The 17,436-nt window shown below is 42.2% G+C and overlaps 1 protein-coding gene across 1 annotated transcript; it reads left to right on the top strand.

The window, feature by feature from the left end:
* Window positions 1–467: 467 nt before the first annotated feature.
* Window positions 468–2,047, top strand: LOC138880705 (uncharacterized). Its single transcript, XM_070160880.1, has 2 exons — window positions 468–891; window positions 1,470–2,047. Exons 1-2 carry the CDS (start codon window positions 468–470, stop codon window positions 2,045–2,047), a joined length of 1,002 nt encoding a protein of 333 aa, XP_070016981.1.
* The last annotated feature ends 15,389 nt before the right edge of the window (window positions 2,048–17,436 follow it).

The raw sequence follows: 17,436 nt of genomic DNA, 5'->3' as shown, positions 1-17,436 counted from the left end.
AGCCTAGAGCTTGAGCAGCAGTGCCAGTAGCGGAGCCACTGGTAGAGTTTGAGGATGAGGTTCCGGCCCAGACCATTCCAGCAGGGCCGACTCAGGTTCCAGAGGGGTTCATCGCTAACCCGGTACTTCAAGATGCTTTGGTCCGTCTAGTGGGACTTATGGAGAGTGTCACTCAGGCTGACATACTTCCTATAGCACCAACCATCTCTCAGGCTGGGGGAGGAGCACAGACTCCTGCAACTCGCACTCCGGAGCAGATGGCTCCCCAGTTCTAGACTCCAGTATCTCAGCCAGTAGGAGTAACTCAGCCAATTATTGTGGCTCAGGCCGTTGGTGGATCTTTTATGTCTTCTGAGGCCTTGTTGAGGTTGGATAAGTTCACCAAGCTTTTCCCGGTTCATTACAATGGGGCAGAATCTGAGGACCCCTAGGATTATCTTGACTGCTGCCATGAGGTGTTGCGGAACATGGGGATAGTGGAAACCAATGGGGTCAACTTTGTTGTATTCCAGATGATAGGGTCCGCCAAGAGATGGTGGAATGATTTTGTGTTGACTAGACCAGTTGGTTTGCCTGCCTTGACTTGGGACCATTTCTCTCAGCTATTTCTCGAGATGTTTCTTCTTATCACTCAGACAGAGGACTACCGCAGGCGATTCAAGCATCTTCAGCAGGGTTCTATGACTTTCACCCAGTACGAGACTAGGTTTGCTGATTTGGCTCGCCATGCCCTTCTATACTCCCCATCGAGAGAGAGAGTGAAGAGGTTCATTGAGGGACTCGCTCAGCCTATCATATTGCAGATGGCTAAGGAGACGGGTAGCGAGATTTCCTTTCAGGATGCGGCCAATGTGGCTCGGCGAGTTGAGGAAGTTCTAGCTCAGGGGAGTGGTTAGGGATCTGACAAGAGGCCTCATCATTCTGGTAGGTTCAATGATTCCTCATTTGGAGGATGGTATTCTTTTGGTAAGGTCCATCCTCCCAGGCCGTTTCATTCAGCACTTCAGGCTTCTCACAATGCTTCAGGTGGCCGTGATTCTCATATGCAGTATTCTAATCAGCCACCCTATAGTGCACCACCAGCTCCTATCAGTGCACCTCCGCTCCAGAGTTTCAGGGTGGTTACTTAGGCTGTCAGGGTCAGTTTCAGGGTCAGCAGTCCCAGCAGCCGAGGATTTGTTATACTTGTGGCGATCCAAGGCACATTGCTAGATTTTGTCCTCGCGCATCGAGCAGTTCTCAGCATCAGGGTTCTTGTGCCATGGTTCAGGCACCGGGTGTTCCACCGCCTGCTTAGCCAGCTAGGGGCAGGGGTCAGGCAGCTAGAGGTGGAGGTCAGGTCGCTAGAGGTAGAGGCCAGCCAGTAGGAGGTCATCCCAAGGATGTAGTTTAGAGTGGTGGGGCCCAGCCCCAATGTTATGCTTTCCTAGCCAAGCTTGAGGCTGAGGCATCTGATGTCGTTATCACAGGTACGGTTTCAGTTTGCAGTAGAGATGCTTCAGTTCTATTTGATCCAAGGTCTACATACTCCTATGTGTCATCTTATTTTGCTACATATTTGGTTGTGCCTCATGATTCTTTGATTGCTCCAGTATATGTGTCCATACTGGTGGGTGATTATATTGTTGTAGATCGTGTCTATCGCTCGTGTGTGGTTATTATTGGGGGTCTTGAGACCCGTGTAGACCTCCTACTTCTGGATATAGTCAATTTTGATATCATCCTGGGTATGGATTGGTTGTCACCTTATCATGCCATATTGGACTGTCACGCCAAGATTGTGACCTTAGCCTTGTCGGGGTTTCCTCGATTGGAGTGGACTGGTCATTCTATTGGTAGGTTCATTTCTAATATGAAGGCTCGGTGTATGGTCGAGAAGGGGTGTTTGGCTTATTTGGCTTATGTTCGCGATTCCAGTGCACAGGTTCCTTCCATGAATTCCATACCAGTTGTTTGTGAATTTCAAGAGGTATTTCCTGTAGACCTGTTGGGGATGCCACCTGACAGGGATATTGACTTTTGCATCGATGTGGCTCCAGACACTTAGCCCATTTCCATTCCGCCATACCACATGACCCCGCCAGAGTTGAAAGAATTAAAGGAACAATTGCAAGATTTGCTTGATAAGGGCTTTATTAGACCTATTGTCTCGCCCTGGGATGCGCCGGTATTGTTTGTTAATAATAAGGATAGGTCGATGAGGATGTGCATAGACTATCGGCAGTTGAACAAAGTCACCATCAAGAACAAGTACCCATTGCCGAGGATTGATGATTTATTTGATCAGCTTCAGGGTGCTAAAGTGTTTCAAAGAATGATTTGAGATATGACTACCATCAGTTGAGGATTAGGGCATTAGATGTCCTTAAGATAGCTTTTCGCACTCGATATGGGCATTATAAGTTTCTAGTGATGTCATTTGGGTTGACAAATGCCCCAGCAGCTTTTATGGATTTGATGAACCGAGTGTTCAAGCCCAAATCTGGATTATTTTGTGATTGTTTTCATTGATGATATCTTGATCTACTCCCGCAACCGAGAGGAGCATGAGCAGTATCTTTGAGTCGTTCTCTAGACTCTGACAGATAGCCAATTCTATGTTATGCTTTCAAAATGTGAATTTTGGTTGAGTTCAGTTGCATTCTTGGGTCATGTTGTATCAACAGAAGGTATTCAGGTAGATCCTAAGAAGATTGAGGCAGTCAAGGATTGGCCTAGACCCACATCAGCTACAGAGATCCAGAGTTCCTTGGGTTTGGCGGGTTAATACTATCGGTTTGTGGAGGGGTTTTCATCTATAGCAGCTCCGATGACCAGGTTGACCCAAAAGGGTGCCTCGTTCAGGTGGTCGCACGAGTGTGAGGCGAGCTTTCAGAAGCTCAAGACAGCTTTGACTACGACGCCGGCATTGGTATTACCCACAGGTTTAGGGCCATAGACAGTATATTATGATGCATCTCGTATTGGACTTGGTGCGGTGTTGATGCAGAATGACAAGGTTATTGCATATGCTTCGCGACAGTTGAAGATCCACGAAAAGAATTATCCAGTTCATGATTTGGATCTAGCAACATTGTTCACGCACTGAAGATTTGGAGGCATTAATTATATGGTGTGTCATGTGAGGTGTTCACGAATCACAAGAGTTTGCAATACTTGTTCAAGAAGAAGGAGCTAAATTTGAGGAAGAGGAGGTGGTTGGAGCTATTGAAAGACTATGATATCACCATCATGTATCATCTTGGGAAGGCCAATATAGTGGCCAATGTTTTGAGTTGGAAGTCAGCCAGTATGGGCAGCATTGCATATATTTCAGTCGGTGAGAGACCGCTTGCTTTGGATGTTCAAGCTTTAGCCAATTAGTTCGTGAGGTTGGATGTTTCTAAGCCCAGCTGTGTTCTAGCTTGCATAGTCGCTCGATCTTCATTATTTGAGCGTATCAGGGATCGGCGGTATGATGATCCTCATTTGCTTGTCCTTAGAGACATAGTGCGGCACAGAGGTGCCAAGCATGTTACAGTTGAAGATGACAGAGTTTTGAGGATGCAAGGTCGCGTTTGTGTGCCTAATGTGGATGGACTCCGTGAATTGATTCTAGATGAGGCCCATAGTTCTCGGTATTCTATTCATCCGAACGCCGCCAAGATGTATCGGGACTTTCGGCAGCATTATTGGTGGAGGAGAATGAAGAAGCATATTATTTCATACGTAGCTCGGTGTTTAAATTGTCAGCAGGTAAAGTACGAGCATCAGAGACCTGGTGGTTTACTTCAGAAGATCAAGATTCCTGAGTGGAAGTGGGAGCGTATCCAGTATGGTTATTGTGGATAGGCTGACTAAGTCGGCGCATTTCATTCCTGTGGTAGATTCCTATTCTTCAGAGCGGTTAGCTGAGATCTATATCCGGGAGATCGTTCGTCTTCATGGTGTGCCTGTGTCTATCATTTTTGACCGAGGTACATAGTTTACCTTGCATTTCTGGAGGGCAGTACAGCGTGAGTTGGGTACGCTGGTCTAGTTGAGTACAACATTTTATCCTCAGATGGACGGGCAGTCCAAGCGTACTATTCAGATTTTAGAGGATATGCTTTGAGCATGTGTTATTGACTTTGGAGGTTCGTGGGATCAATTCTTGCCGTTAACGGAGTTTGCTTACAATAACAGTTATCAGTCGAGCATCCAGATGGCTCCCTATGAGGCATTATTTGGTAGACGGTGTCGGTCACCGGTTGGATGGTTTGAGCTGGAAGAGGCTCGGTTGTTGGGTACAGATTTAGTTCAGCATGCCTTAGATAATGTTAAGATTATTCAGGATAGGCTTCGTACAGCTCAGTCCAGGCAAAAGGGTTATGCCGACCGTAAGGTTTGGATGTGGAATTCATGGTCGGAGAGAGCGAGTGTTGGTTCGGATGTCACCCATGAAGGGCGTGATGAGATTTGGGAAGAAGTGCAAGCTAAGCCCTATGTTTATCGAGCCTTTTGAGATCCTTGATGGGAGAGGTGGCTTACAGGCTTGCGTTGCCGCCGGGCTTATAAGCGGTGCATCCAGTGTTTCATATGTCCATGCTTTGGAAGTATCACGGTGATCCATCCCATGTGTTAGACTTCAGCATTGTCCAATTGGACAAGGATTTGACCTACGACGAGGAGCCGGTGGCCATTTTAGACAGGTAGGTTCGTCAGTTGAGATCGAAAAGTTATCTGTCGGTTCAGGTGCAACGGAGAGGTTAGCCTGTTGAGGCAGCTACATGGGAGTCCGAGTCCGATATGCGGAGCCGATATCCCCATTTTTTCTCCGACTCAGGTACTTTTCTATGTCCGTTCGAGGATGAATGGTTGTTTTAGAGAGGAGAATGTGATGACCCATTGGGTCATCTTTTGTTTTAGAATCGGAATCTATGTTCTGATGCCTTGAAAACCTTATTTTCCTTCTCCTCGACTTGCGTGCGCAGCCTGGGCGCATTTCCAGAATGCCTTTGTGTGAAATCTAAGAAAAATATTGAATTTTGCCTTTTAAATTGATTAAAGTTGACTCCGGTCAACATTTTTTGTAAACGGAATCGGACCCGTGATTTGACGGTTCTGTAGGGTCCATAGTAAAATATGGGACTTGGGCGTATGCCCGGAATTGAATTCCGAGGTCCTTAGCCTGAGAAATGAATTCTTGAAGAAAATTATTTGCTGGAAAATAAAAGGATGTTTAGAAAAAGAATAGTGTGTGATCTCGTTGGTATCAGGCCCGTATTTTGGTTCTGGAGCCTGGTACAGGTTTGATATGGAATTTAAGTCGTTTCTATGAAATTTAGTGAGAAACGGAGTTTATATGACGTGATTCAGACCCTTGGTTGTGAAATTGGAAACTTTAAGTGTTCTTGAGAATTTCATTGATTTTGATGCTAAATCCGTAGTTTTAGGTGTTATATTAGCGATTGGATTGTACGAGCAAGTCCGTATAATGTTTTTAGACTTGTGTTCATGTTTGGGTTGGAGCCCTGAGGGCTCGGGTGAGTTTTGGATAGGCCACGGAGTGGGTTTGGACTTAGAAATTTTTTTGTTGCATCTGGTATTTTATTGCAGGCTCTAATCTCGCAATTGCGAGGTCAGACTTCGCAATTGTGAGGGCTTTATCCCAATTGCGAAGAAGCCCTGGGCCAGCATGGTTCGCATTTGCGAAGTCAGCATGGAGAGTCAACCTTCGCAATTGCGACCAATTGATCGCAATTGCGACAGAAGCAGACATGCAGCAGGTTCGCATTTATAAAGCCTGCCTCGCATTTGCGAGCTTCCTGTCGCAAATGCGACATCTACAACTGATCAAAACATCACTTGGATGGGATTTTGAACTCATTTCTCAAATTTCAAACCCTAAGCTCTCATATGCGATTTTCCAAAGGAGAGTTCTTCCCCAAATCATAGGTAAATGATTCTAACTCATTTTATTCAATCTATTCCATCTTTTTACATGATTTCATCTCAAAATATAGAGCTTTTCATGGGAAATTGGTGTTTTTTGGTAGAATTAGGAATTTCAAAATTTGGGGATTTGGACCTCAAATTGAGGTTGTATTTCAAAACTAATTGCATATTTGGATTCGTGGGTGAATGGGTAGTCGGGTTTGTGTTCGAACTTCGAGTTTTGAGCAAGTGGGCCCGGGGTTAGTTTTTGACTTTTTGGGGAAAACATTGGAAAATCTATATGCATGCATTAGAATTGGTTTATTTAGCGTTAATTGATGTTAATTAGTTAATTATGCATAGATTCGGGCGGTTTGGAAGTGGAAATCAAAGGAAAAGTGGTAATTGAGGCTTGACTTTTGGTCGTGGAATCGAGGTAAGTGTTTGGTCTAACCTTAGATTGAGGGAGTATGTGTTGTTGTTTTATTTGATATGTGTTAGTGTTGAGTACGACATATAGGTGTGGTGACGAGTATCATACGTTGGTGTCGAGCATGCAAGTAAGTCTTATATTGTGACTGTTGTAACTCCTATTATGTACTATTTATGCTTAAATTGATGATTATCCTGTTGAACAAGACTTATGATATTTTCCTGGCAATTGACCATTGTTGAGTATTGACTCAAGTCGAGACTTATTTTGTGAAGTTAACCGTTGAAACGAGATTGGTTATAGCTGATTCCCTTGTCGGGATGTTATAGTTTCTATTGTTTATTCCCTTGCCGGGATGTTATTATTTCTATTATTTGGGTGAGGAAGAGTGTAAAGCACGAAGGGTGATACCGTGCACGATATTGTGAGAGAGTGTTAATGCACGAAGGGTGATACCGTGCCATATTTAGTGAGTGTTAATACACGAAGTGTGATGTCGTGCCATATTTTTGTGAGTGTTAATGCACGAAGGGTGATGTCGTGCCATGATTATGAGAGAGTAAAAGCACGAAGGGTGATATCGTGCTGTTTTTTGTTTATTTCTTTAGTGAGGACGAGAGTAAAAGAACGAAGGGTGATGCCGTGCACCTGATACCATGTTGTCACGACCCAAAATCCACTAAGAGTTGTGATGGCTCCGAACTCCACTGTCAGGCAAGCCAACCATAAATTCTTAATTTAATTATTGTTTCAATAATTTTGAAAACTATGATTTTCTTTCAATTCAACTAGTAAAAGATAATCCTTACAAAATAAATAAAAGAATGTTAAGAAGTAAATACGGAATACCCCATAATCATCCCAGAACCTAGTGCCACAAGTGCATGAGCAGTTTCTAGAAAATAAGGTAATACATCAACTGTCCGGAATACAATTTGGATAGAAAAGAAAATACAGTACAATACTCTGAAGGAAACTCTGCTAGCTGCGGGCTGTCTCGAGAAATGTAGCTCACCTAAATCCCCGTATCAACCATGTCGTGGCGCCAAACTAGGCCACAAGACCAACATGTTCCTATGCAACAAAAATGGGTAGCAAGCGTAGTATGAGTACAAAGACATCGTGCACCCAGTAAATATCCCGTCTAACCTCAAAGAAATAGCGACAAGAGGTCGACTTCGACACTTACTAGTGATCCAATAATATAATCAGTCATGGATTTATTAAAACAACAGTAAACTCAAGGGAATAATATGAAATTCTAAATAGACATGTTTTATTGAAATAACAACAAACTCGGAAAATGAACATAGCTGAACAATTCTTTTGTTAATATTAAAGGACACCAAAACACTTTCTTCATCTAAAACGGGTGATCTCTCAACAATGAATTTATACAAGTCATAAGAAGGAATTCTATTTATATTATCACACATAACATCCACCGGGGACGTTCGTCCCGATCCAACATAAATGTAAATTGTGCATTGCCGAGGGTCGAACGACGCGAACCATAGATGCATCTATTTCCCTGCTTGCGAATCATACATGCGACGTAGTCCCCGCTCGCGAATCATACATGCACGGTCAAATATAAAATTATGAAAATACCCCTCTCGCAAATCATACTTGTAACGCGATCAAATATAAATTTAAGAAAATACCCCGCTAGCGAATCATACCTGCGACGCGGTCACATATATATTTAATATTAAAAATCATATCTCTTTCTTAATTCTTTTCAAAATATTGGAAATTCGACTTGGAAATTTGTAAGGAATTTACCCCGCTCGCGAAACGTACATGCGACGCAGTTAAACATAAATTTCTTGAGTTATTATAATATATCTCAATTCTTTCGAAAATACGAAGTTTAATGGAAACCTTTAAAATCTTAAATACCTCAATTCAAACCCCTTTCAACACAATTATTACGCAACCCTGATCTTGTTTCTTCTCAAGGCAAACACTAGCATAATTTAACAATAAGATTAACAAGGCATGGTGTAAGCCTAAAACTACTCGGACATAAGCATGATAGTAGCTACACACGGACTCTCTCCACTTCGTGCGTATGTAGCCCCCACAAATAGTAGCACATAACCAATTATTTTACCTATGGGGACAATTCCCTCTTACAAGGTTAGAAAGGAGACTTACCTCGCTTCGAAGTTCCATAACCGACATTCCACGACCTTTCGAAGACTCAAATCGATGCACAACACTTCAAAACTAGCCAATAATTATGTACACCCATTAATATATGTTCAATTACTCATTATAACCCAATTCATAACAATTCTTAACCCATGATCGAAAAGTTGACAAAATTTCCCTCGGGCCCACTTGCTCGGATTCCGAAATTTTTCGAAGATAAAGTTTACTCATAACCTCACGAACTCAAATATATAATTTACTCTCAATTTCATGCCTCAATTCGTGATAAAAATCCAAAATATAAATTTCTAGGTTTTACCTTTAAAACCCCAAATTTCTACTAATTTTTCTTGACTAAATCCATATATAAACCTTGTATTTACTCAAAACTAGTAGAAATCACTTATCTCATGCTTGGTGGTGAAAGTGGCACTCCAAAGTTGCTCCAAAAATCGGCTCCCATGGAAGAAATGAAGTGAAAATGAGCCAAAACTCCGATTTTAAAAAACACTGCCCAAGCGACCCTTTATCGCGAACGCGGAACATCCCTCGCGTTCGCGAAGCTCCGAAACCTCACGCCCAGAAAATCCTTCTCCGCGTTCGCGACCCGTTGATCGCGTTTGGGAAAGCCAGCTGCCCAGACCCATCGCATTCGTGTTATCCTCTATGCGTTCGCGTAGGCCAAATGGCCTTGGGCCCAGCTCTCCCTTACCTTCTTCGCATTCGCGTAGCCTGGCCGCTTTCGCGAAGGGTTAACCAACTATTGCCTCGTGTTTCCATCTTCTACCTCGTGTTGACGAAGTCCAAACTCACTAGCCCCATTAACTCCTCTTCACAAACGCGGTACTTCCTCCGCTTCGCGAAGAAAGAAACCAGACACTAGCAAAAAATAGTTACAAAACAGCCCGAAATGCTCCGAAACCACCCCGAAACACACACGAAGCCCCAGGGACTCCATCTAATCACACCAACCAGTTCCAAAAAATAATGCGGACCTACTTGAGGTCTCAAATCACATCAAACAACGCCGAATTCATGGATTGCACCCCATTCCGAGCTTAATGAACTTTAGAATTTCCAACTTCTACATTCGATGCCGAAACCTATCAAATCACGTCCGATTGATCTCAAATTTTGCACACAAGTCATATTTGACATTACGAACCTACTCCAACTTCCGGAATCAAATTCTGACCCCAATATCAAAAAGTCCACTTCCGGTCAAACTTCTCAAAAACCTTCAAATTTCTATCTTTAGCCAAATGACTCCAACACGACCCACAGACCTCTGAATTCACTTCCGATCGAGCTCCCAACACCAGAATCACCATACGGAGCTATTCCCAGACTCGGAATCCCAAACGGACATTGATAACACTGAAATGCACTTCAACCCGAACTTATGAAATTCCTCCAAAAATGCTAACTTACACAATATGTGCCGAAACGTTCCCGGATCATCTAAAATCTGATCCGGACATACGCCCAAGTCCAAAATCATCATACGAACCTGTTGAAACCTTAAATTCCTAATTCCGAGGTCGTTTACTCAAAAATCCAATCTTAGTCAATTCGTTCAACTTAAAGCTTCTAAAATGAGTATTCTCTTTCCAAATCAACTCCAAACTTTCCAGAATTCAATTCCGATCGTGCGTTCAAGTCATAATACCTGAAGTGAAGTTACTCATGGACTCAAACTGCTGAACGACCCGCTAGAGCTCAAAATGATTGGTCGGGTTGTTACATTCTCTCCAACTTAAACATACGTTTGTCCTCGAACGTGCTAAGAACTGCGTTGGAGTTGTCCGAAATCACTTTTTAACACCTCGTGCACCTACCCGTGCTACTATAACCCAGTTGAGCACATTAGCTCGATCAATTCTGAAGATATTCCCTTTTTATTCAACAAATAAGCTTAGAGCCCAATTCCAACATCTGGAATTCTCTGCTAGGCCTGCTTCCAATATATGAACACCGTATCAATCACCACACGAGGTACCAGAACATGACTGCATACCTTTGTTGAATTCTCACCATGCACCGCATCATTCACAAGACCATAATGAAATTCTCTGATCATAATAACCAATATTTCCCGAATCTGATGCTCACAATGTACCTCATGATATATATAAGTCTTGTTCCAACTCTCGCAATACCACCACGATGGAAGAGATGTGTAGAAATTTATAACCAACTGTCGAGTCAACAAATCATTGAGTCTATACTTCTGACAAGAACCATCACCTCTTTCTCAACCAACTAATGATCTTTGCTCTCTAATATACTTCATATAATCCGACTGCACTGATCCTAGATCCAATAATCTCGTCTCACCCAGTACGAACTGCTCAGGCAACAAGCCACCCCTTACATGACCAAAAGTCTCATATGATGCCACAATGTGCCAATAGGCTACCAACTTGAATGTGATACATAAAGAAAACAAACTTTGGAAGGGAATACTCAACTCACACAACTAATATGAACTTTCCTCAGAAAATGGGAAACAAAACACACAAAAACAGATATAAGGAACTGTACTCAACATCACACTGTCGCGGCGTGCAACCTGATCCAAACAACATACCCGTGGCGGCGTGCCACCCGATCCATACATGAAATTCACATAAGAGGATACACACCAAGCTAAATTGCTCATTACTACAAAATACCGAATATCGGCCACAAGCACGCTAAGTGCATAATACCATCCCTGGGGAGATAGATAGCGCCATAAGATACAAAACTCAAGCACAACTGAAGTGCGATATGTGATCTGAATCTCAAGAGCCATCTTGCTGACATAATACCATCGCTACGCGGAACCTCAACACATAACAAATTTATCAAGCCGTTTCGCAACTCACACGACATAATATAGATTACATGAAATAGCCGATGACGAAATAACATCCAATGTTCGAATACTCCTCCATAAGGAGCGCTATGCTGAAATGAACACATTTGACCTTATATATTGAGCCCATAACACATAAGAACAACCATCATAACAGGAGCAATCCTCCACAGTCCACAACCCAACAATCGAGTGCCCTCCAAGCATAAATTCTCAAATTAGTGATATTGCCACCATCTTCATACTTGGTTTAAATTTTTAATCAATCACGTGACTGCATGTCACACTTATACAATCTTCCCGTGAGATACACTTCCACGATCTCATGTATTAGGTAACAAGTCTGCACTTCCATACCACCGGCCGCACTAACGCTGAAAAGCGATCAAGAATCTATAACCAGGATGCAAAGCCTTTTTCATAAAACACTTATCTCAGGTGATGCTGGAGACAATGCCAGCTTACTCTAAACATTCAAATCCCTTTCCTGCTCATCCGAGCTCATGACATCCTTGCCAACAACGAACCGCAACCTTGATCCTCACTTTCAAATTCCATACCACTCGCTGCACCTAACATGCCAATATGTGATAGTACAAGATTTTTCATCATACTCTGGAACCACTAATAGATTAATATTTTATCATATATAAGCTTTTCACTTAACTCATTTCAGGAGAACGATAGCAACACACAAGTGAATTCACATAACCGTAGAATATGAAAATCTCAAGTAGTGGTCTAAGCCACCATAGCCCTTCCGGGATCCGCCTACACATAACAGGCCATAACACTAGAATACTTCCGAATAAAATCAATTACAGTGGCCGACAAGCCTCACACGTACCGTCACAAATCACTTGCATAACTTAATCACACTGAAGGAACTGATCACTGCCACCAGTATGACAATTCAACCATGGCTAACCAACCCCATCCTTTTCCGATTTATCCTTAATTGCCTTAGAATAATAATAACTTCATTAAACACATAACACACTCAACCCGCACTCATCCCGAGTGGACTTATAACACGAGATCATGCTGATTCAAATCCCACCAAGCCTTCTTTATGCGCATATTTGCATCTCAACTGGTACATCCATTCTGATAATTCCTCAACAAATCCAAAGTCATTTTCTCTCATTCCCCCCAAATGTTACACTGCAAGCCGAAGATATCATAGAACATTCTCTCCTCTTTTCATAATCTGCTGCAAAAGCTCGATTCTTAACCATACTTATGGCTCGAAATCATTAGGCACCACACTTTAACTTTTGAACCCACTAGGACCGTTTTTGAGAGCCACCCACTCTGACTTGGTCCCGAATATAATCAACTCCATGAATTTTCTAGCACATGAACACCCTCTCGACGAAGCACCCGACCGAACCACTACCTTGAAACCCGCATCTATACAAGGTGTAAATCCTGAATCCTTCCCCAAATCTGAACATGAGTCAATAATGCCAACTACAAAACACCTTTAACAATTCCTCTGCTCAAATTACCTCTTATGTTCCTTTCCTTTAGCTGAAATAACGTATCAATATGATAATAACCGGAAATCTCACAAATAGATGACCATGCAATCCAACCGTAGGTGTGGGACTCTCCCACTTAGCTTGAAGCCACTATTACATAACTCTGGAACCCACCAAGATTCTTTATCTCTTATCGACATGACCTCGCGCAATTAAACTGCCAGATTCCTCGAAATTCGTCTGTTAGCGTTTCACAAACACTCTGAATCTCTAGAAACATTCCCATATTAGACCTCTTACCGAATAGCCAGTAAAATCCTTCGCATGAGCTTCACCATTCACGTGACCACTGACCTGCTCACAGGAGATAACCCACCTGAGCCTGTGCTCATTCACCAACTACACAAGTCCATTCACTCCTTGTGGACATCCACAAAATATGCGACAATATCTTCCAATTCAAAGTTATGTTGTATCCTTCTTTATATCAAGCAGCTCCCTTCCGCCATACCAAATCTCCTGCCATATGCTAGCAAATATCTCAAATTAAGCTCGTAGACCCATTCATCATCCACTAAAATTCCAAAATCACTCCAAACTTTCCTTAAGGGTGTAGTTATCCTGCCACTGAATCCACGTGCTACTCTACCACTCTCTCAGCTTGGCCAAACCCTCTTCTTTAAGCAACTATTCGACTTCCGCTTCTTACACCTGGCTTTCTTAAAAATTTAACCGTTGCATGACACTTCCCACTTGTCCTTCCCCCATCTTTTGCTATCTAGTTGTTGCCATAATTAAATATGTATCTCTGAAACATTTGAACCAACAGATCGTCACTAACTTTAAACATTTTAATCTTTCTCGAGTCGTCCACTTTAGAAACACCGATTCAATCATGAACCACTGCACCCTACGATCTCTAACAATCGCTCCTCCAATACTAATTCATAATATCCTGCCCCATAGGTGAATCATAGAAGATCATAACACCGGCAAACTTAACCCATCCAATCGATGACGACGATACCACGTCACAGATGAAAACCCCACCACACTTACCAAGTCTCGTTACACCATCGATCCAAATCTGGACATTCATGGCCAATTGCTTTTCTCCACCGAAAATGAAATACCAGACCTCTGAATCACGCACTGAGTAGACCTCCTTTCAAGTCATTCACTGCCCCAACACATAGTCAAGTATCATATCATCACGTCAATACCGTGCGACAACCAATCATGAGCAATCATAGCAATCCGCGCATAGCCTCAAGCTCTCAAAAGTGCAGCTACCGAGCTAAGATGACAGAATATCCTTTTGCAAGGCAACGACAATAGCCCAACCAACTATGCCGGGAGAAACATCCCGCACCACATCTATAGTACCATTACAATTCCTCAATTCTCGATTTATAATAAGCGCTTTGCGTTACATAAGATTGAATAGGAAGGAAACAAGGGCATAAGCCTCAAAGGAATCAAACTGCACGATGAGGAATCAAGAAGGGAAGTGCTCCTAACAACCTTGTAGCCTCTCAAAGATAAGTACAGACGTCTCCGTACCGATCCGCAAGACTCTACTAGACTCGCTCAAGACTCGTGAGACCTAAAGGAACCTAGTGCTCTGATACCATGTTGTCACGACCCAAAATCCACTAAGAGTCGTGATGGTGCCGGACTCTACTATCAGGCAAGCCAACCATAATTTCTTAATTTAATTCTTGTTTCAATAATTTTGAAAACTATGATTTTCCTTCAATTCAACTAGTAAAAGATAATCCTTACATAATAAATAAAAGAATATTTAGAAGTAAATACAGAATACCCCATAATCATCCCATAATCCGGTGTCACAAGTGCATGAGCAGTTTCTAGAAAATAAGGTAATATATCAACTGTCCGGAATACAATTTGGACAGAAAAGAAAATACAGTACAATACTCTGGAGGAGACTCTGCTAGATGTGGGCCATCTCGAGATATGCAGCTCACCTAAGTCCCCGTATCAACCATGTTGCAGCACCAAACTAGGCCACAAGACCAATATGTGCCTATGCAACAAAAATGCACAACAAGCGTAGTATGAGTACAAAGACAACATGTACCCAGTAAGTATCTCGTATAGCCTCAAAGAAGTAGTGATAAGAGGTCGACTTCAACACTTACTAGTGGTCCAACAATATGATAATATGAAATTCCAAATAGACATGTTTTATATAAGTAACAACAAACTCGGAATAGGAACATAGATGAACAATTCTTTTGTTAATATTAAAGGACACCAAAACACTTTCTTCATCTAAAACGGGTGATCTCTCAACAATGAATTTATACAAGTCATAAGAAGGATTTCCATTTATATTATCACACATAATTTCCACCGAGGACGTTCGGTCCGATCCAACATAAATGTAAATTGTGCACTACCGAGGGTCGAACGGCGCGAACCATAGATGCTTCTGTTTCCCTGCTCGCGAATCATACATGCAACGCGGTCAAATATAAACTTAAGAAAATACCCCGCTCACGAATCATACCTACGATGTTGTCAAATATAAATTTAAGAAAATACCCCGCTTGCGAATCATACTTGCGACGCGGTCACATACATATTTAATATTAAAAATCATATCTCTTTCTTAATTCTTTTCAAAATATTGGAAATTCGACTAGCAACTTTTTAAGGAATTTACCCCGCTCGCAAAACGTACATGCGGCACGGTTACACATAGATTATTTAAGTTATTATAATATATCTCAATTCTTTCTAAAATACGAAGTTTAATGGAAACCTTTACGATCTTAAATTCCTCAATTCAAACCCCTTTCAACACAATTATTACGCAATCATAGTCTTGCTTCTTCTCAAGTCAAAAAATAACATAATTTAACAATAAGATCAACAAGGCATGATGTAAGCCTAAAACTACTCGGACATAAGCATGATAGTAGCTACGCACAGACTCTCGTCACCTCGTGCGTACGTAGCCCCCACAAATAGTAGCACATAATCAATTATTTCACCTATGGGACAATTCCCTCTTACAAGGTTAGAAATGAGACTTACCTCGCTCCGAAGTTCCATAACAGACATTCCACGCCCTTCCGAAGACTTAAATCGATGCACAACACTCCAAAACTAGCCAATAATTGTGTAAACACATTAATATATGTTCAATTACTCATTATAATCCAATTCATAACAATTCCTAACCCCGATAGAAAAGTTGACAAAATTGCCCTCAGGCCCACGTGCCCGGATCCCGAAATTTTTTGAAGATAAAGTTTACCCATAAACTCACGAACTCAAATATATAATTTACTGTCAATTTCATGCCCCAATTCGTGATAAAAATCCAAAATATCAATTTCTAGGTTTTTCCTTTAAAACCCCAAATTTCTACTATTCTTTCTTGCCTAAATCCATATATAAACCTTGTAATTACTCAAAACTAGTAGAAATCACTTACCTCATGCTTGGTGGTGAAAGTGGCACTCCAAAGTTGCTCCAAAATTGGTTCCCATGGAATAAATGAAGTGAAAATGAGCCAAAACTCCAATTTTAAAAGAACACTGCCCAGGCGACCCTTCATCGCGAAGGCGGAACATCCCTCGCTTTCGCGAAGCTCAGAAATCTCACGCCCATAAAATCCTTATCCACGTTCGCGACCTGTTGATCGCATTCGTGAAAGCCAGCTGCCCAGACCCATCGCGTTCGCGTTATCCTCTAGGTGTTCGCGTTCGCATAGGCCAAATGGCCTTGGGCCCAACACTCCCTTACCTTCTTCGTGTTCGCGTAGCCTTGGCCGCGTTCGCGAAGGATTAACCAACTACTGCCTCGTGTTCGTGTCAGCTGCCTCGCATTCGCGAAGGACAAACTCAATAGCCCCATCCACTCCTCTTCGTGACGCGGTACTTCCTTCGCGTTCGCGAAGAAAGAAACCAGACACCAGCAACTAGCAGTTCCAAAACAGCCCGAAATGCTCCGAAACCACCCCGAAACACACCCGAAGCCCCGGGACCCCGTCTAATCACATTAACCAGTTCCAAAGCATAATACGGACCTACTCGAGGTCTCAAATCACATCAAACAATGTCGAATTCATGGATTGCACCCCATTTCGAGCTTAATGAACTTTAGAATTTCCAACTTCTACATTCGATGCCAAAACCTATCAAATCACGTCCGATTGTCCTCAAATTTTGCACACAAGTTATATTTGACATTACAGACCTACTCCAACTTTCGGAATCAGGTTTCGACCCAGATATCAAAAAGTCCACTTCCGGTCAAACTCCTCAAAAACCTTCAAATTTCTATCTTTAGCCAAATGACTCCAACATGACCCACGAACCTCCGAATTCACTTCCGATCGCGCTCCTAATACCAGAATCACCATACGGAGCTATTCCCAGACTCGGAATCCCAAACGGACATTGATAACACTAAAATGTACTTCAACCCAAACTTATGAAATTCTTCCAAAAATGTTAACTTCCACAATAGGTGTTGAAATGTTCCCGGGTCATCCAAAACCCAATCCGGACATATGCCCAAGTCCAAAATCATCATACAAACCTGTTTGAACCTTTAATTCCCGATTCCGA

Source organism: Nicotiana sylvestris, chromosome 11, assembly GCF_000393655.2.
Source record: "Nicotiana sylvestris chromosome 11, ASM39365v2, whole genome shotgun sequence".
In the NCBI taxonomy this organism is placed as follows: domain Eukaryota; kingdom Viridiplantae; phylum Streptophyta; class Magnoliopsida; order Solanales; family Solanaceae; genus Nicotiana; species Nicotiana sylvestris.
This window is presented reverse-complemented; position numbering and strand designations above follow the sequence as displayed.